The 21,250-nt window shown below is 49.4% G+C and overlaps 1 protein-coding gene and 1 long non-coding RNA gene across 3 annotated transcripts in view; one reads left to right on the top strand and one right to left on the bottom strand.

Moving 5' to 3' along the window:
• ABL1 (ABL proto-oncogene 1, non-receptor tyrosine kinase) overlaps positions 1–21,250 on the bottom strand; it is a 72,275-nt gene that overhangs the window by 8,439 nt on the left and 42,586 nt on the right. Inside the window, exons 1-6 of one of the 2 annotated variants that reach the window (XM_040442000.1) lie at positions 12,602–13,134; positions 7,814–7,987; positions 5,496–5,791; positions 4,186–4,458; positions 3,191–3,275; positions 314–491 (exon numbers count right to left, since the gene is read on the bottom strand). In XM_040442000.1, coding sequence (XP_040297934.1) covers positions 314–491; positions 3,191–3,275; positions 4,186–4,458; positions 5,496–5,791; positions 7,814–7,987; positions 12,602–12,884 — 1,289 coding nt within the window. In that variant the 5' untranslated portion in view covers positions 12,885–13,134. Of the gene's footprint in view, positions 1–313; positions 492–3,190; positions 3,276–4,185; positions 4,459–5,495; positions 5,792–7,813; positions 7,988–12,601; positions 13,135–21,250 lie in introns of those variants that run through there. The other variant, XM_040442001.1, reaches the window with a different exon arrangement.
• On the top strand, positions 15,402–18,702 carry LOC121009125. Its single transcript, XR_005780707.1, has 3 exons — positions 15,402–15,489; positions 18,261–18,297; positions 18,476–18,702. It is a non-coding gene; the product is annotated as an uncharacterized LOC121009125 (long non-coding RNA).

Genomic DNA, 21,250 nt, shown 5'->3' with positions numbered 1-21,250 from the left:
CAATATGAGAGCTAATCTCGAAAACTTCAAGTCTGTCAGTGGTTACCTAGGGGGAAGCTGGGTGACAATGGACAGGACGGCTGGAACAACACTGTCCCCCAAAGACCGAAGATTAGAACAGCAACATATCGGGAAACTGCTGACAAGACCGGAACATGGGGGACAAATAAGGTTCAGTGCAGGAAATTGATGGACTTGTCTTTTTTCAACTGTATTAACTCTTAGCTATAGGTAGAACAGAAGGATCTTCTAATGAACGGACGACCGGTAACGTCAGGCGGACGCAGAATAAGGCTGCAGAGCGGGTACAGACCTGTGAATGAAGTTCTTCTTCTCCAGGTACTCCATGGCTGACGAGATCTGAGTTGCCATGTGAAGAAGTACCACGGCCGTCACCTCTTCCCGGTTGCACTCTCGCAGGTAGTCCAACAGGTTCCCGTACGTCATAAACTCAGTGATGATGTAGAACGGGGGCTCCCGCGTACAGACCCCTAAGTAAGAAACACAAAGCAAAGCGTTTTGTGGGGGATATGCTGATTTTGAGATAAAGATTGTTAACACTGTGATCCTGAGTTACATCCTGTATTATACCCCAGAGCTGCACTCACTATTCTGCTGGTGCAGTCACTGTGTACATACATTACTTATCCTGTACTGATCCTGAGTTACATCCTGTATTATACCCCAGAGCTGCACTCACTATTCTGCTGGTGCAGTCACTGTGTACATACATTACTTATCCTGTACTGATCCTCAGTTACATCCTGTATTATACTCCAGAGCTGCACTCACTATTCTGCTGGTGCAGTCACTGTGTACATACATTACTTATCCTGTACTGATCCTGAGTTACATCCTGTATTATCCTCCAGAGCTGCACTCACTATTCTGCTGGTGCAGTCACTGTGCACATACATTACTGATCCTGAGTTACATCCTGTATTATACTCCAGAGCTGCACTCACTATTCTGCTGGTGCAGTCACTGTGTACATACATTACTTATCCTGTACTGATCCTGAGTTACATCCTGTATTATCCTCCAGAGCTGCACTCACTATTCTGCTGGTGCAGTCACTGTGCACATACATTACTTATCCTGTACTGATCCTGAGTTACATCCTGTATTATGCTCCAGAGCTGCACTCACTATTCTGCTGGTGCAGTCACTGTGCACATACATTACTTATCCTGTACTGATCCTGAGTTACATCCTGTATTATACCCCAGAGCTGCACTCACTATTCTGCTGGTGCAGTCACTGTGTACATACATTACTTATCCTGTACTGATCCTGAGTTACATCCTGTATTATCCTCCAGAGCTGCACTCACTATTCTGCTGGTGCAGTCACTGTGCACATACATTACTTATCCTGTACTGATCCTGATTTACATCCTGTATTATACTCCAGAGCTGCACTCACTATTCTGCTGGTGCAGTCACTGTGTACATACATTACTTATCCTGTACTGATCCTGAGTTACATCCTATATTATACTCCAGAGCTGCACTCACTATTCTGCTGGAGAAGTCACTGTGTACATACATTACTTATCCTGTACTGATCCTGAGTTACATCCTGTATTATACTCCAGAGCTGCACTCACTATTCTGCTGGTGCAGTCACTGTGTACATACATTACTTATCCTGTACTGATCCTGAGTTACATCCTGTATTATACTCCAGAGCTGCACTCACTATTCTGCTGGTGCAGTCACTGTGTACATACATTACTTATCCTGTACTGATCCTGAGTTACATCCTGTATTATACTCCAGAGCTGCACTCACTATTCTGCTGGTGCAGTCACTGTGTACATACATTACTTATCCTGTACTGTTCCTGAGTTACATCCTGTATTATACTCCAGAGCTGCACTCACTATTCTGCTGGTCCAGTCACTGTGTACATACATTACTTATCCTGTACTGATCCTGAGTTACATCCTGTATTATACTCCAGAGCTGCACTCACTATTCTGCTGGTGCAGTCACTGTGTACATACATTACTTATCCTGTACTGATCCTCAGCAACATCCTGTATTATACTCCAGCGCTGTACTCACTATTCTGCTGGTGCAGTCACTGTGTACATACATTACTTATCCTGTACTGATCCTGAGTTACATCCTGTATTATACCCCAGAGCTGCACTCACTATGTACATACATTACTTATCCTGTACTGATCCTGAGTTACATCCTGTATTATGCTCCAGAGCTGCACTCACTATTCTGCTGGTGGAGTCGCTGTGTACATACATTACTTATCCTGTACTGATCCTGAGTGACATCCTGTATTATACCCCAGAGCTGAACTCACTATTCTGCTGGTGCAGTCGCTGTGTACATACATTACTTATCCTGTACTGATCCTGAGTTACATCCTGTATTATACTCCAGAGCTGCACTCACTATTCTGCTGGTGCAGTCACTGTGTACATACATTACTTATCCTGTACTGATCCTGAGTTACATCCTGTATTATACTCCAGAGCTGCACTCACTATTCTGCTGGTGCAGTCACTGTGTACATACATTACTTATCCTGTACTGATCCTGAGTTACATCCTGTATTATGCTCCAGAGCTGCACTCACTATTCTGCTGGTGGAGTCACTGTGTACATACATTACATTACTTATCCTGTACTAATCCTGAGTTACATCCTGTATTATACTCCAGAGCTGCACTCACTATTCTGCTGGTGCAGTCACTGTGCACATACATTACTTATCCTGTACTGATCCTGAGTTATATCCTGTATTATACTCCAGCGCTGTACTCACTATTCTGCTGGTGCAGTCACTGTGTACATACATTACTTATCCTGTACTGATCCTGAGTTACATCCTGTATTATACTCCAGAGCTGCACTCACTGTGTACATACATGACTTATCCTGTACTGATCCTGAGTTACATCCTGTATTATACTCCAGAGCTGCACTCACTATTCTGCTGGTTGTGATTGGAAACAGTCAGAAAGCTTGTGGACAGACACCTAGCTAACACGTCAGCTGAGCAGGTTGAACATAAGGGGCAGTTCGATTTTCCTATATCAGAATGTGAATCATCAGAGAGTTTATCCCTGAAGACTCCAGAATTATGATTGTAGCTCTGGAGTATAATACACAATAAATCCGGGCAGTGAACATCAGGCTGGTTATATTCCGGATCGGTCACGTACCCAGCAGCTGCACCAGGTTGGGATGCTTCACCTCCTTCATCACAGCAGCTTCTTTCAAGAACTCCTCCACCTCCATGGTGTCTTCCTAGAAGCGAATCGGAAGAAATGAGATCAGAAACCTGGGGTCCGGGCAGAAACCACTCATCATGGTGAGAGATGTGGCTCTTTGTGCATCAAATACATTTTTAACATCTCTGCTTGCTGTCAGTTAATTGAAACCTTTACTGACTTAGCCATGCTCACACAGGCGGATGGCCCCTGGGGGTCTGAGAGTCTGGTCTGGGGCCTGGGACGTCTGGTCTGGGGCCTGGGACAGACGTCAGTACAGGATAAGTAATGTATGTACACAGTGACTGCACCAGCAGAATAGTGAGTGCAGCTCTGGGGTATAATACAGGATGTAACTCAGGATCACAGTGTTAACAATCTTTATCTCACAATCAGCATATCCCCCACATAACGCTTTGCTTTGTGTTTCTTACTTAGGGGTCTGTACGCGGGAGCCCCCGTTCTACATTTGGTCTGGGGCCTGGGACGTCTGGTCTGGGGCCTGAAAGAGTCTAAATGAGTTTAGTGGTCTGGTCTGGAGTCAGGTCTGATTTGGGTCTGTGTGAATTTAGGGGTATGGTCTAAAGTTCTGAATTAATTTCAGGGGTGTGGTCTAAAGTTTAGAATTAATTTCAGGGGTGTGGTCTAAAGTTCTGAATTAATTTCAGGGGTGTGGTCTAAAGTTCTGAATTAATTTCAGGGGTGTGGTCTAAAGTTCTGAATTAATTTCAGGGGTGTGGTTTAAAGTTCTGAATTGACTTCAGGGGTGTGGTCTAAAGTTCTGAATTAATTTCAGGGGTGTGGTCTAAAGTTCTGAATTGACTTCAGGGGTGTGGTCTAGAGATCTGGATGAATTTTAGGAACCTGATCTAGACAGAGCAGAGGTAGGTGTGAATACCGCACCACATCGGCCCATTTACAGCCATAGTCCTGGTCACGTGACTCACCTTCAGCGTCTTCACTGCCACGGTCAGATTATACTTCTTCCAGACGCCCTCATAGACCTCTCCGTACTGACCGCCGCCCAGTTTGTGCTTCATGGTGATGTCCGTCCTCTCGATCTCCCATTTGTCATAGTTGGGGGACACCCCATAGATGGTGGGCTTGTTGCGCTTTGGCGCTGGGTAGTGTAGCGTGGTGATCAGTCCATCGGATACTGTTGAGTGGTGGTGCACTAGCTCGGCCAGTGTATTAAAGCGGCTGTCTGAGGACACATAGAGCTGGAGACAGAAAACGTAAGTCAATAAAAAAAAAAAATTAAAATATGAACTTCTCATACTCCAGTCACATCCAAAGCTGCAGTAAAAACTTCCACTGGTTCCCATCTAGAAGTTGCCAGCCCTGCGCTGACAGATGGCACTGCACACTGCCGCATGGCATTGAGGTGATGCAGTACAGTTCAGCAAATGCACCAAAGCCGGGCGTGCTGAACCAGCAGGGGGCAGCAGTGATACAGAGGTTCAGGCAGAGATAATAGGAAAAAAATGACTTTTGAATGCAGCTTTTGATGTGGCTGGAGTGGAAGACATTGTAACTCAAGAAAGTAACACTATGGAATGAAGTTCATTGCAGACACCCCCCCTCCTCAGGGACCAGCGTTTCCCGTTTCGCTGCCCCCTTCCTGCAGTCCCCCGGCTGTGACGTCGGACCCTCATTTGTTTATTTACTGCAGACTGCTTAGCATTATTGGCCGCGGTAATTAGATACGGGGGAGGGAGACTTGGCGCGGCCGCTGTGACCGCTGGTCGCCCCCCTCATTCAGAACGCAGCGGATGGCAGCCACTGGCTTTATAAATCCGTAAGGATTAACCCAATTCCATTGGTTTTCCTCTAGTCCCTGCCAAGCGCAGCAGCCCAGAGCCAAATGCCCACATACTGTAGATATTTCCCAGCGGCAGTGCCAGGGGCTGAGCTTTAGGGAAGCCCCCATGTGCCCTGCAGCTGGAGAATATGATCCCATCATTAGGTCACTGCCAGGTCCTGGGGAACGCACTGTCCCGGGGAGCTAGAACATGGCTCCCCAGAGCGGCAGACGTCTGTACACAACCCCGGGCGCGTGTGGCTGGAGATCTGACAATGACTAAGAAGTATGGATGGCGTCCCAGGCATGTGCTCCCCCTCCCCGGCCTGTTCCTCCAATTGTATAACGCCTGCCTGGTGCACAATGGCTTCTCCCAGTGACAAATGGAGCGGACGTCACGCTATTCCCGTAGGCTGGATATGTAAAGGGGGCTCCAGACGCCGGTGACCCACCTACCTTGCCGTCAGACGCTGTATTGATCCGGTAGTGGTACACCCTGCCCTCGTATCGTAGGGATATGGACCTCTGCCCCGGGCTGCTCTCGCTCTCTCGGACCAGGAAGCTGCCATTGATGCCGCTGCTCAGGAGGTATTCAGCCGCGTTGCGGGACACCGGCCCGTGGTACCACGAGTGCTTCTCAGGACTGTTGACCGGGGTGATGTAGTTACTGGGCACCCAGCCCTGGCCATTCTTGGTCCGAGCCTCGCACCACTCTCCGTTGTGATTGTAGCCGAGAACACGGAGCTTCTCACCTATTACACAGGAGTCAAGATGGAGGCCCAAGTTACAACAACGCCGTCTTTCCACTGTCACATGGGAGTGACCAAAGATCTCCGTGATCAGGTCACAGTCTACATCCACAAGAACCATCAGTAACCTAATACATGGCTTCATTACCTTGTTCTGTTATGCTCTAGTCACACCCAAAGCTACATGAAATCAGTCAGTAATAGCAGGAATAATACAAGGCACTCTGAAAGTGCAATTCTTTGTGCACCAGAAGATGTATAAGAAGCAGCAGAAAAAGAGGCAGCAGCAACAGAAGAAGAAGCAGAAGTGGCAGCAACAGAGGAAGAAGAAGCAGAAAAAGAGGCAGCAGCAGAAGAAGCAGAAGCAGAAAAAGAGGCAGCAGCAACAGAAGAAGCAGAAGTAGCAGCAACAGAGGAATAAGCAGCAGCAGAGGCAGCAGCAGAAGAAGCAGCAGCCGAGGCAGCAACTGAAGAAGAAGCAGCAGCCGAGGCAGCAACAGAGGAATAAGCAGCAGCAGAGGCAGCAACAAAAGAAGCAGAAGCAGAAAAAGAGGCAGCAGCAACAGAAGAAGCAGAAGTAGCAGCAACAGAGGAATAAGCAGCAGCAGAGGCAGCAGCAGAAGAAGCAGCAGCCGAGGCAGCAACTGAAGAAGCAGCAGCCGAGGCAGCAACTGAAGAAGCAGCAGCCGAGGCAGCAACTGAAGAAGCAGCAGCCGAGGCAGCAACTGAAGAAGCAGCAGCCGAGGCAGCAACTGAAGAAGGAGCAGCCGAGGCAGCAACTGAAGAAGCAGCAGCCGAGGCAGCAACTGAAGAAGCAGCAGCCGAGGCAGCAACTGAAGAAGCAGCAGCCGAGGCAGCAACTGAAGAAGCAGCAGCCGAGGCAGCAACTGAAGAAGCAGCAGCCGAGGCAGCAACTGAAGAAGGAGCAGCCGAGGCAGCAACTGAAGAAGCAGCAGCCGAGTCAGCAACTGAAGAAGCAGCAGCCGAGGCAGCAACTGAAGAAGCAGCAGCCGAGTCAGCAACTGAAGAAGCAGCAGCCGAGGCAGCAACTGAAGAAGCAGCAGCCGAGGCAGCAACTGAAGAAGCAGCAGCCGAGGCAGCAACTGAAGAAGCAGCAGCCGAGGCAGCAACTGAAGAAGCAGCAGCCGAGGCAGCAACTGAAGAAGCAGCAGCCGAGGCAGCAACTGAAGAAGCAGCAGCCGAGGCAGCAACTGAAGAAGGAGCAGCCGAGGCAGCAACTGAAGAAGCAGCAGCCGAGTCAGCAACTGAAGAAGCAGCAGCCGAGGCAGCAACTGAAGAAGCAGCAGCCGAGGCAGCAACTGAAGAAGCAGCAGCCGAGGCAGCAACTGAAGAAGGAGCAGCCGAGGCAGCAACTGAAGAAGCAGCAGCCGAGGCAGCAACTGAAGAAGGAGCAGCCGAGGCAGCAACTGAAGAAGCAGCAGCCGAGGCAGCAACTGAAGAAGCAGCAGCCGAGGCAGCAACTGAAGAAGGAGCAGCCGAGGCAGCAACTGAAGAAGCAGCAGCCGAGGCAGCAACTGAAGAAGGAGCAGCCGAGGCAGCAACTGAAGAAGCAGCAGCCGAGGCAGCAACTGAAGAAGCAGCAGCCGAGGCAGCAACTGAAGAAGCAGCAGCCGAGGCAGCAACTGAAGAAGCAGCAGCCGAGGCAGCAACTGAAGCAAAAGCCCAAGAAGCAGCAGATGTAAAAGCAGATGAAGCAGAGGCAGCAAAAGAAGTAGGAACATCAGAAGGAGAAGAACTAGAGGCGGCAGCAGCAGCAGGAGGTGCAGAAGCAGTAATTCCTCCCAGAGGACACTACAATGATATCACAGACATAGAACCAGCAGGAGACACACAGTCAGAATTAAGTACAAACTAGAAGAACCGTGAGCGCAGCTCTGGATGTGTCGCATAAGAGGCTAGTAAAATGATGATCAGAGGTGGCATTTGCCTTTAACCCCTTGAAGTTTCCTGACAGAACATAACAATTGAATGCATGCAGGATGAGGGGAGTAGTCCTCGACTTACCTTTAGTGATGCTCAGGGTATTATCTCCGCTGGCCACAAAATCATAGAGAGCAACAAACAGGTTGGGGTCATTCTCACTGGGTCCGGACAGGAGGTTCTCCTTGGAGTTCCAGCGAGCAGCTTCACTCAGACCTTGAGGTTCAAAATCCGAAACGATGGGTCGCTGTAAGGCTTCTGGAGGAAGAGAAAGACATTAAGAAGGGGCCACAAACCACATCCAGTGAGAAGAACACAGGTTGCGCACAGACGAGGATATAAAGCCACGGCAATGCGGGGTCTGATGGGGGTAACAACTACTTTACTACTGTCTCCTCATAGAGTGGAGGCCCCAGGCTCTGCAGCAGGTGAAGGACAAAACAGATCAATGAGGAGGTTGGGAAGTGTCACAGCAGCACAGAGTATATCAGGAGACTCCTCTTCTGATATACTCTGCTGGAAGGCACACCTTCTATTGTGCAACGCTCAGTCTGTCACATTTTACAACATCAGTACAGTATTCTGTTTAAATACTGTAAGAACCAAGTGCCCACAGTATGACCCTGACCCAGGAGCCAAGTGCCCACAGTATGACCCTGACCCAGGAGCCAAGTGTCCACAGTATGACCCTGACCCAGGAGCCAAGTGCCCACAGTATGACCCTGACCCAGGAGCCAAGTGCCCACAGTATGACCCTGACCCAGGAGCCAAGTGCCCACAGTATAACCCTGACCCAGGAGCCAAGTGCCCACAGTATAACCCTGACCCAGGAGCCAAGTGCCCACAGTATGACCCTGACCCAGGAGCCAAGTTCCCACAGTATGACCCTGACCCAGGAGCCAAGTGTCCACAGTATGACCCTGACCCAGGAGCCAAGTGTCCACAGTATGACCCTGACCCAGGAGCCAAGTGTCCACAGTATGACCCTGACCCAGGAGCCAAGTGTCCACAGTATGACCCTGACCCAGGAGCCAAGTGTCCACAGTATGACCCTGACCCAGGAGCCAAGTGCCCACAGTATGACCCTGACCCAGGAGCCAAGTTCCCACAGTATGACCCTGACCCAGGAGCCAAGTGCCCACAGTATGACCCTGACCCAGGAGCCAAGTGCCCACAGTATGACCCTGACCCAGGAGCCAAGTGCCCACAGTATGACCCTGACCCAGGAGCCAAGTGCCCACAGTATGACCCTGACCCAGGAGCCAAGTGCCCACAGTATAACCCTGACCCAGGAGCCAAGTGCCCACAGTATGACCCTGACCCAGGAGCCAAGTGCCCACAGTATGACCCTGACCCAGGAGCCAAGTGCCCACAGTATGACCCTCACCCAGGAGCCAAGTGCCCACAGTATGACCCTAACCCAGGAGCCAAGTGTCCACAGTATGACCCTGACCCAGGAGCCAAGTGTCCACAGTATGACCCTGACCCAGGAGCCAAGTGCCCACAGTATGACCCTGACCCAGGAGCCAAGTTCCCACAGTATGACCCTGACCCAGGAGCCAAGTGCCCACAGTATGACCCTGACCCAGGAGCCAAGTGCCCACAGTATGACCCTGACCCAGGAGCCAAGTGCCCACAGTATGACCCTGACCCAGGAGCCAAGTGCCCACAGTATGACCCTGACCCAGGAGCCAAGTGCCCACAGTATAACCCTGACCCAGGAGCCAAGTGCCCACAGTATGACCCTGACCCAGGAGCCAAGTGCCCACAGTATGACCCTGACCCAGGAGCCAAGTGCCCACAGTATGACCCTCACCCAGGAGCCAAGTGCCCACAGTATGACCCTAACCCAGGAGCCAAGTGCCCACAGTATGACCCTGACCCAGGAGCCAAGTGCCCACAGTATGACCCTGACCCAGGAGCCAAGTGCCCACAGTATGACCCTAACCCAGGAGCCAAGTGCCCACAGTATGACCCTGACCCAGGAGCCAAGTGCCCACAGTAGGACCCTGACCCAGGAGCCAAGTGCCCACAGTATGACCCTGACCCAGGAGCCAAGTGCCCACAGTATGACCCTGACCCAGGAGCCAAGTGCCCACAGTATGACCCTGACCCAGGAGCCAAGTGCCCACAGTATGACCCTAACCCAGGAGCCAAGTGCCCACAGTATGACCCTCACCCAGGAGCCAAGTGCCCACAGTATGACCCTGACCCGGGAGCCAAGTGCCCACAGTAGGAACCTGACCCAGGAGCCAAGTGCCCACAGTATGACCCTGACCCAGGAGCCAAGTGCCCACAGTATGACCCTGACCCAGGAGCCAAGTGCCCACAGTCTTCTCACCAGGAGCCAAGAACCCACAGTATAACCTGGCCCAGGAGCCCACAGTATGACCCTGAGCCAAGTGCCCACAGTCTTCTAAACAGGGATTCTGGTGTCCTGGCAGTGTGGTGGCGCCCTGTCAGACGCTTTGCAGCTCACACATCTGTGTACCACGCCATGCCAGCTTTATACTATACCAGAGAAGATGTGGAGGGGGAGGGGGCGGCTGGGATCACAGGGCAGGATGTGACTGGGGGGAGATCACATACTCAGGGCTGATTCAACAGGAAGAAAGGAAATCCACTTCTGCCGTCCACACATAAAAAAAAGAGCAGTCCCTCTGGTGCCCGGGGGAGGGGCAGGCAGGGAATGAATGGCACCTTGTGCAGATTGTGTGTAATAATGGAGGTGGCAGGTGATGAGCGGGTCACGTCCTGCACTGCGGTGGGCAGCTGCTCAAGGAGCCACAACCATGACAATTGGCGCTGTGCCAAAGCCTCTAACAGCTGTTCTACTGCTACCCGGAAAGCTGGCTGACAACCAACGTGGCCACCATCACAACATGCACTGGGTTGTCACCCAGCTCCTAAGGCGATGAAGGTTTGCTACAATTGGATCTGGTCTAAACAATCCTCACTCCAGACTGATACATTGTAACAAAAAATGTAGGATTCCGGTCACCGCAGCTGCTGTGAAACTACAACTCTCAACATGCCTGCAGTTTTTCTACAGCTGTACAGCCACATAGTGGCCCAGACTGATACACTGTAACGAGGCAATCCACTCTGAAAAGCAGTAAATCAGGAGAGGACTCTGTAAGAATGTGTTGTATTCACTGACAGCAAGCAGAGATCCTGAAAATGGGCGAGTAATTGGAAACACAAAGGATACTAGAAAGTCTCAGAACTTTACAAGCCCTTTCATACAGCACCGCATCCCCCTCCATCTGCAGCGTGCACCTGTGAACTACACGGACCAGGATGCACTGCGCCCGGAGGCCGCACTCACTGAAGGCGTCACGAGCGCTCCGGGCGGGAACTGCGCTCTGCAAATCGCGAAGTGATGTCACGTCGGCATTCTCCTGCGGAAACGGGAAAACGCAGGTGGAAACGAAACTGCGGAAAGTTCAACTGAAAAGCGATTCTTCTCTTAAAGGGAACCCAGCAGGGGTCGCCACCCAGCTTTCCTAGACCCCTGGAAGACAAATGCATTTACAGAGGCAGCTGCAGCATGCAGGGCTCTAGGAAAGCTGGGTGACTACTCCCTCAGCTGCTGGGAAAGCTGGATGGCACCCGATAAGGCCACCATCATTCCAGCAGGTCACCCAGCTTTCCCATGGCTCTATCTAGCTGCACCCTATTGCCAATCAGGACTGTGGGAAAGCTGGGTGACCGCCTCTGAACAGGTGAGTAGCAACATTACAGCCATTTCTGGGAAAGCTGGGTGACAACCAATACATCCCGCAGAGGTTGTCAGACAACTTTCTCAGTCCTGATCAGCCAGTCTGTCCCTAGGAACAGGCGGGGGGGACAAATCAGAACATGTCAGGATGCCAGAAAAGCTGGGTGACCACCGTTATTAGGTGCGAGGGCGGCCATATTGGGTGTCTCCCAGCTTTCCCAGAATCAGATAAGCATGTTAAGGACTGTTTAAGTGCTCTTAAAGGGGCAGACGCGTATCTGACAGTGACACAATAGCTGCGCTCGCCCTTGTTTATGAGATGCTGGCGATTTCCGTGCTGTTATCTCGTCATGTTACCTTACGTGTTTACATTGTGCCGCTATCACGTGAAATAGCTGCGCCCGGAGGAGTATCCGGCGCCTGATTCACCGAAGAGTTAAAACGCGATAGAAAGTTCTGGAGAGCCGAGCGCTTTTGGACCCGTGTTCTCGGGAGATGGCGTCAAACGAGACTTTACCATGTAAGGTGAGGTCAGCGGAGGACGCCGCGCTAGGAAGTCACAGGAGTGAGCGCGGAGGCAGAGGATTATCTGACAACCGATTTGTGACCCCCAAACTATTTAAAGGGACGGAAAGTTCTGCAACATGTGGCAACACTGCAACTCGGCTCTGGGCATGATGGGAGTTGTAGTGTCACCACTGCTCTGGAAGGTGACCGTAGTGATCAAATGGGGGAGGGGGGTCTATACGTTCTGTCACTTCGGATGGTATTCACCTTCACAGAAAACCCGGGCGAGGTTAGAGTTCCTTTAAATCCCTGCAAATAAGGCCATAAAAACCGCATTCTATCGTTTTCGGTTATCAGGGAAACCTTCCTGCCCCTATGACAACTACTACTTGCACTTCAGCCGTCCACATGTAACTGATCTCAGCCGCTACTCTTATTACGCGCCAGAGCTATTATAAGTTTTAAACTTTCAGAGTTACCGGCCCTTTAAAAATATAAGTAACTCCATCATGTCTCATTGTTTTGCCTGCGGATGAAAGGGGGGGGGGAGCAGCCGCCTTCTAATCTGCGCTGAGGCCTAGGAAAAGGGGACCACAACTAGGAGGCCTTTTGGCTGGGCCTCCCCCATCCCCCACTTATCTCACCTTCCAGATAGCAGCTGGAGGATGATGAGAGTCCCTTCTTGGATTTGCACCCCACCAGCTTCAGGCAGATCTCCAGCATTTTGAGGTGCTGGACGCAGGACTTGCTGGCTCTTTTTTTTCCTCCGGGGGCCTTCGATGAGGATTTTCCGTCCCTCCAACATGCGAAAATGTGCGGCGTGGGACAGGGACAGGTCGGACAGGAGTCTCCCTGGGGCAGGACGCCTTCGTTCCGCGCTCCGAACGTAGAACAACTCGAAAACTCAGAGAAATCTCTGAACTTCATGGATCCAACTTCCAGAGCCAGAAAAGGAGCGGCTCCGAATCCCTGGAAAAAAGGGGGGGAGGGGGAAACAGGGGGCGGAGGGCTCCAGCGGGGGGACTAAGGGTCCGTCGCCCCCATTCCCAGTGGGATCTGCTATACCGGGGGGTAGGAAGTTGTGCACTTTTGGGGAGAAGTTCCTGGGAGCGCTGGAGCGGCTTCAGTCCATTAGGCAGGCAGCGCTGCTTACGTTAGACTGCCAACAAAGGGCCCCCTTCATCCTGGGGCAGCCTCCAGTGACGGCGGAGGCCGGGAACGCCCCCCCTGCACTCAGCGCCGTTAACCCTCTGCACTGCAAGAGCAAAGCTGCACACTGTAACGACAGGGCCAGCAGTAGGGCTCGTGCACACGACCGTATGTATTTTGCGGTCCGTTTTTCACTGAGCCGTTGTTCCGTATCCGAGTTTTTTCTCTCTCTGATTTAAGTCCTCTTCCGTTCCTGCACAAAACTCATCCGTATGGTTTCTGTATTTGATCCGTTTTTTGCAGATCGGAAACGGAAACAGTAACTTATTAATCACCAAACACATGAGCAGCATGGGCTGGGCGTAGCATTTCTACAGTATGGATCCGCAAAACACGCATGACATACGGATGTGTTCCGTTTCTGCGTTGCGTACCGATTGACTTGAATGGGGCCTCGGGCCGTGATTTGCGGACAATAACAGGACACGCACTACTTTTTTGAAGATCAGAAATACGGACAAACGGAAACGGAATGCACACGGAGTAACGTCTGTATTTTCTATAGCCCCATTGAAGTGAATGGTTTCGCAAAAAAAAACGTAACGGAAGTGGAAAGAAAATACGTTCGTGTGCATGAGCCCTTAACATGGCATCGGTTCTGGAAGTCGTTCTGTGGGTCGCAGCGTTTATCGGATTCTTTGTACTTGTCGTCAGTCTTAAGGGGCCAGTGTTTTATGTAAATAGGGTGGGGGGGCGGGGGGTGGAGAATAAATTTTGGCGCATGTCAATTTAGCACAAAAACATGCAACTTTTTTTTTTTATTATTCTGTGCTGCGCTCAGCACTTTTTATTCGTCGCAGGAGGAGAAACACGTTTTACTATCATTTACATGCCATAAATTGTAGAGCAAATCAATGAAACGCCAATCTTAACGAATCCCCTCCCCCAACTTCTGTTCGCTTTGTCACAATCTCTGCTGGCTGTAGGTGAATGGGAAAATTCTAGTTTTTATACAGAGGCTGAAACCATAAGTGGTAGCAATGTATCAAAGCTGTGACCTCTAACCTCTGCCAGGGGATGTTGGGGGTTGTAGTTTCTGAACAGTCACGTAGGTCACCACACCACAGTAGTAGTACTTCGAGTTGTCTATATAGCTGCTCTGGGCCGAGATGGTCAGCACTAGAGAGGAGCGAAGTTCATATTTTGAAATTCGTTCACACTTCGTTTGGTGGTAAAAGCAGAATTGCGTTATGGATTCCGATACCACGGACCATGACGCAATTCTATGACGGAATGCATAAGGGAATGCCTCCCCTGCATAAGGGAAACGGGACGGATCTGTTTTGCAGCCCATAGACTTCTATTATGCAGGGGAGGCATTTCCTGATAGAATTGCGTCATGGTCCGTGGTAACGGAATCCATAACGCAATTCTGCTTTTATCACCAAACGAAGTGTGAACGAATTTCAAAATATGAACTTCGCTCATCTCTAGTCATCACTCACATAAGTGCCTAGCCCCAGGAGCTCACAATCTAATGTTCCCACTCACCCACCCTAGACTCCAGGCTGACCACATTTACCTACGTTAATCCATTGTAACAAACCCTCAACTGTGAGATCAAGAGCAATTCCGGATGGAAGAGCCATACAACGCCTAAACTGCCTCCCTGTCTATGATGTAGGTACAGATAGTACTGCCTCCCTGTCTATCCATGTAAATGATGTAGGTACAGATAGTACTGCCTCCCTGTCTCTCCCTGTAAATGATGTAGGTACAGATAGAACTGCCTCCCTGTAAATGATGTAGGTACAGATAGCACTGCCTCCCTGTCTCTCCCTGTAAATGAGGTAGGTACAGATAGTACTGCCTCCCTGTCTCTCCCTGTAAATGATGTAGGCACAGATAGCACTGCCTCCCTGTCTCTCCCTGTAAATGATGTAGGTACAGATAGAACTGCCTCCCTGTAAATGATGTAGGTACAGATAGCACTGCCTCCCTGTCTCTTCCTGTAAATGAGGTAGGTACAGATAGTACTGCCTCCCTGTCTCTTCCTGTAAATGAGGTAGGTACAGATAGTACTGCCTCCCTGTCTCTCCCTGTAAATGATGTAGGCACAGATAGTACTGCCTCCCTGTCTCTCCCTGTAAATGATGTAGGCACAGATAGTACTGCCTCCCTGTCTCTTCCTGTAAATGAGGTAGGTACAGATAGCACTGCCTCCCTGTCTCTTCCTGTAAATGAGGTAGGTACAGATAGTACTGCCTCCCTGTCTCTCCTGTAAATGATGTAGGCACAGATAGTACTGCCTCCCTGTCTCTCCCTGTAAATGATGTAGGTACAGATAGTACTGCCTCCCTGTCTCTCCCTGTAAATGATGTAGGTACAGATAGTACTGCCTCCCCGTTTCTCCCTGTAAATGATGTAGGTACAGATAGTACTGCCTCCCTGTCTCTCCCTGTAAATGATGTAGGCACAGATAGTACTGCCTCCCTGTCTCTCCCTGTAAATGATGTAGGCACAGATAGTACTGCCTCCCTGTCTCTTCCTGTAAATGAGGTAGGTACAGATAGCACTGCATCCCTGTCTCTTCCTGTAAATGAGGTAGGTACAGATAGTACTGCCTCCCTGTCTCTCCCTGTAAATGATGTAGGCACAGATAGCACTGCCTCCCTGTCTCTCCCTGTAAATGATGTAGGTACAGATAGAACTGCCTCCCTGTAAATGATGTAGGTACAGATAGCACTGCCTCCCTGTCTCTCCCTGTAAATGATGTAGGTACAGATAGAACTGCCTCCCTGTCTCTCCCTGTAAATGATGTAGGTACAGATAGAACTGCCTCCCTGTCTCTTCCTGTAAATGATGTAGGTACAGATAGTACTGCCTCTCTGTCTCTTCCTGTAAATGATGTAGGTACAGATAGTACTGCCTCTCTGTCTCTCCCTGTAAATGATGTAGGTACAGATAGAACTGCCTCTCTGTCTCTTCCTGTAAATGATGTAGGTACAGATAGTACTGCCTCCCTGTCTCTTCCTGTAGATGATGTAGGTACAGATAGTACTGCCTCCCTGTATCTCCCTGTAAATGATGTAGGTACAGATAGTACTTCCTCCCTGTCTCTCCCTGTAAATGATGTAGGTACAGATAGAACTGCCTCCCTCTCTCTCCCTGTAAATGATGTAGGTACAGATAGCACTGCCTCCCTGTCTCTCCCTGTAAATGATTGAGATACAGATAGTACTGCCTCCCCGTCTCCTCCTGTAAATGAGGTAGGTACAGATAGAACTGAATCCCTCTCTCTCCCTGTAAATGATGCAGGTACAGATAGTACTGCCTCCCTCTCTCTCCCTGTAAATGATGTAGGTACAGATAGCACTGCCTCCCTGTCTATCCATGTAAATGATGTAGGTACAGATAGTACTGCCTCCCTCTCTCTCCCTGTAAATGATGTAGGTACAGATAGCACTGCCTCCCTGTCTCTCCCTGTAAATGTGTAAATGATGTAGGCACAGATAGTACTGCCTCCCTGTCTATCCATGTAAATGATGTAGGTACAGACAGTACTGCCTCCCTGTAAATGATGTAGGTACAGATAGTACTGCCCCCAGATCTCCTCCTGTAAATGAGGTAGGTACAGATAGAACTGCCTCCCTCTCTCTCCCTGTAAATGATGTAAGTACAGATAGTACTGCCTCCCTCTCTCTCCCTGTAAATGATGTAGGTACAGATAGTACTGCCTCCCCATCTCTCCCTGTAAATGATGCAGGTACAGATAGTACTGCCTCCCTGTCTCTCCCTGTAAATGATGTAGGTACAGATAGTACTGCCTCCCTGTAAATGATGTAGGTACAGATAGTACTGCCTCCCTGTCACTCCCTGTAAATGATGTAGGTACAGATAGTACTGCCTCCCCGTTTCTTCCTGTAAATGATGTAGGTACAGATAGTACTGCCTCCTTGTCACTCCCTGTAAATGATGTAGGTACAGATAGTACTGCCTCCCTCTCTCTCCCTGTAAATGATGTAGGTACAGATAGTACTGCCTCCCCATCTCTCCCTGTAAATGATGCAGGTACAGATAGTACTGCCTCCCTGTCTCTCCCTGTAAATGATGTAGGTACAGATAGTACTGCCTCCCTGTCACTCCCTGTAAATGATGTAGGTACAGATAGTACTGCCTCCCCGTTTCTTCCTGTAAATGATGTAGGTACAGATAGTACTGCCTCCTTGTCACTCCCTGTAAATGATGTAGGTACAGATAGTACTGCCTCCTTGTCTATTTATATAAATGATGTAGGTAGATAGTACTGCCTCCTTGCCTATTTATATAAATGATGTAGGTACAGATAGTACTGCCTCCCTGTAAATGATGCAGGTTCAGATAGTACTGCCTCCCTGTCACTCCCTGTAAATGATGTGGGTACAGATAGTACTGCCTCCCTGTAAATGATGCAGGTACAGATAGTACTGCCTCCCTGTCTCTCCCTGTAAATGATGTAGGTACAGATAGTACTGCCTCCCTGTCACTCCCTGTAAATGATGTAGGTACAGATAGTACTGCCTCCCTGTCTCTCCCTGCAAATTATGTAGGTACAGATAGTACTGCCTCCCTTTCTCTCCCTGTAAATTATGTACGTACAAATAGCACTGCCTCCCTGTCTCTCTCTGTAAATAATGTAGGTACAGATAGTACTGCCTCCCTGTAAACTATGCAAGTACAGATAGTACTGCCTCCCTGTCAACAATGTAGGTACAGATAGTAGTGCCTCCCCGTCTCCTCCTGTAAATGATGTAGGTACAGATAACACTGCCTCCGCGTCTCCTCCTGTAAATGATGTAGGTACGGATAGTACTGCCTCCCTCTCTATCCATGTAAATGATGTAGATACAGATAGTACTGCCTCCCTGTCACTCCCTGTAAATGATGTAGGAACAGATAGTACTGCCTCCCTGTCACTCCCTGTAAATGATGTAGGAACAGATAGTACTGCCTCCCTGTCACTCCCTGTAAATGATGTAGGTACAGGTAGTACTGCCTCCCTGTCTATTTATATAAATGATGTAGGTACAGACAGTACTGCCTCCCTATCTCTCCCTGTAAATGATGTAGGTACAGGTAGTACTGCCTCCTCATCTCTCTCTGTACATTATGTAGGTACAGGTAGTACTGCCTCCCCCTGTACATTATGTAGGTACAGGTAGTACTGCCTCCCCGTCTCTCCCCGCAAATGATGTAGGTACAGGTAGTACTGCCTCCCTGTCTATTTATATAAATTATGTAGGTACAGATAGAACTGCCTCCCCGTCTCTCCCTGTAAATGATGTAGGTACAGATACTACTGCCTCCGTCTCTTCCTGTAAATTATGTAGGTACAGATAGTACTGCCTCCCTGTCTCTCCCTGTAAATTATGTAGGTACATATACTACTGCCTCCGTCTCTTCCTGTAAATTATGTAAGTACAGATAGTACTGCCTCCCTGTAAATGATGTAGGTACAGATAGTACTGCCTCCCTGTCTCTCTCTGTAAATGTTGTAGGTACAGGTAGTACTGCCTCCCTGTCTCTCTCTGTAAATGTTGTAGGTACAGGTAGTACTGCCTCCTCATCTCTCTCTGTACATTATGTAGGTACAGGTAGTACTGCCTCCTCATCTCTCTCTGTACATTATGTAGGTACAGGTAGTACTGCCTCACTGTAAATGATGTAGGTACAGGTAGTACTGCCTCCTCATCTCTCTCTGTACATTATGTAGGTACAGGTAGTACTGCCTCCTCATCTCTCTCTGTACATTATGTAGGTACAGGTAGTACTGCCTCCTCATCTCTCTCTGTACATTATGTAGGTACAGGTAGTACTGCCTCACTGTAAATGATGTAGGTACAGGTAGTACTGCCTCCTCATCTCTCTCTGTACATTATGTAGGTACAGGTAGTACTGCCTCCTCATCTCTCTCTGTACAATATGTAGGTACAGGTAGTACTGCCTCCTCATCTCTCTCTGTACATTATGTAGGTACAGGTAGTACTGCCTCACTGTAAATGATGTAGGTACAGGTAGTACTGCCTCCTCATCTCTCTCTGTACATTATGTAGGTACAGGTAGTACTGCCTCCTCATCTCTCTCTGTACATTATGTAGGTACAGGTAGTACTGCCCCCCCGTCTGTCACTGCCGAGAGCTGGTGGGACCAGGTGAACCCGATCACCACGTCTCTGTTTAACGCCCTTATTTTCCATAAACAACTAGAGAATCGACCCCCCCCCCCCATTAGCGGCAGCCGCTACGAGAGCTGATGTTTTTATGGTAACAGCAATTTACTCTAAACTTTTAACCTCATTTTCACTCGCGCCGGTCGATGGCAAAACTGCAGAATCCATGATTACGCTGTAAAAAAACGGGAGATAGGAGATGAAAATGAAAAAGCGTCCCCAGATAAACCAAAGTAACGGCCGGGAGATTACCGGAACCAACCACTAGCGCCATTTCCATCTGCATTCTGGGACATTCTTCGAAAATGGGTGTGATCAAAAAGAGCGCCATATTATTCACATGTGCCAATCCAATATTAAGGAGGCAGAAGGGAAATAAATTTGGGGCCGCGAGATGCGGTTATTGTGCCATGTGCGCTAGTCAGTGACGTTTGCCGCGTTCTGCGCAATTTCTGTGATACCATTGAATAACCTGTTTAGGCGGGCGTATTCACGTGTTTTTTTTTCTGTACTTTTTTATTTATTTCGTTTTTTAAGTGTCTACGACAGTAATGGCCAACCTGCGGCTCTCCAGCTACAACTCCCACCATGCCCTGATGTAGGCAGTGTGGGCATGCTGGGAGTTGTAGTTTTGCAACAGCTGGAGAGCCTCAGATTGGCCATCCCTGGACTCTACGATATAAAAGGAAAGCAACCTTGCAAATCTCTGTCCGCTTTGTGACCTTAACTCCTATGCAAAACTATGTGTCTCCACGGTTACTACCACACAGCTGCGCGATCTGACTACACACTGGTAGTCTGTTACTATGGAGACGCTCTGTTAAGGAGCTGTATACATGATTTCTAATTAAGACAATGTCCAGAGTTGCTTCATATTTTACTTTAAGTGCATTACTATACGAAAAATGGTTGCAAAAAAGTCTACATACCCTTTTTAAAGGGAACCCTCCTATAAAGCCCCAGTAAGTTCTAAAATGAGGCGGGCGACAGTAGTCCGATATCGGGCAGGTGACTGACAGACGCTTAGAAAAGGTTATCGCCGCCTCCGAGTAATTGAACGTGCTGCAAAAATTCTGATTAAGACGCGCCCGTCACCTAATCGTGGAGAGAGAGGCCATTATAGGCGTGAAATTTCTCAACTTGAAAGGTCACCAAGGCTCCAGCGTCCCATTCATTCTCCGTTACTGTGTGCCGGCGCGGTCCTGATCGATCCCCCCCCCTCCCCCACACACCTGATCTGTAGAATAACAGCAGCGGGAGACGTGTCCACCTGGTTCCAATACAGCGCACACAACGCGGCGGCCAAGACATGACATATGGCGGTTCGGTGCGAATTATGTGTGATAGATGAGGTTTCCGGAGACGACGGGGAGAGGGGTGGAAGGAGTCGGCTCAGGACATGGCGGGGGATTGGGGTATGGGTTCTGTTTATGGGACCAGGAGCCCCCAGAAATACAGCACTGTCTGGAAGGCTGAGCTTATTAAGGGCTCATTCAGACGGCCGTATGCTGCCCGCAAAAATGCCGATCCGTTTTTTTCTGTGGACAGTTCAGCATGTCCGCAAAAAAACTGAAAATTGCATTCCGTTTTTTTGCTGATCCATAGACTTCAATAGGGCCATGTCCTGATTTTCACTGACAAGTATAGGACGTGTTTCATTTTGCAATGGAAGAAAAAGGCCCCATAGAAATGAATGGGACAGCATCTAATCCAAAAAAAAAAACGGATTTGCATTTTTGCAGACAGCATACGGCCGTCTGAATGAGCCCCAACTCAGGAATTAAATTCCAAGGCTACAGTAAAGACTGAAACCTGTAAGGTGGCACGTATAAGTAAGAGAGCGTGAATGTATATGGACCGTGACAGCGCCCCCTGGCTGCCTCCCGCCTGCAGCTCTGCCCGAACCAACAAGACCCCAAATCCACAGAAGTAAGAG

Source organism: Bufo bufo, chromosome 8 (genome assembly GCF_905171765.1).
Source record: "Bufo bufo chromosome 8, aBufBuf1.1, whole genome shotgun sequence".
Classification (NCBI taxonomy): Eukaryota; Metazoa; Chordata; class Amphibia; order Anura; family Bufonidae; genus Bufo; species Bufo bufo.
The sequence above is the reverse complement of the archived record's forward strand: the minus strand, read 5'-3'. Positions and strand labels throughout refer to the sequence as shown.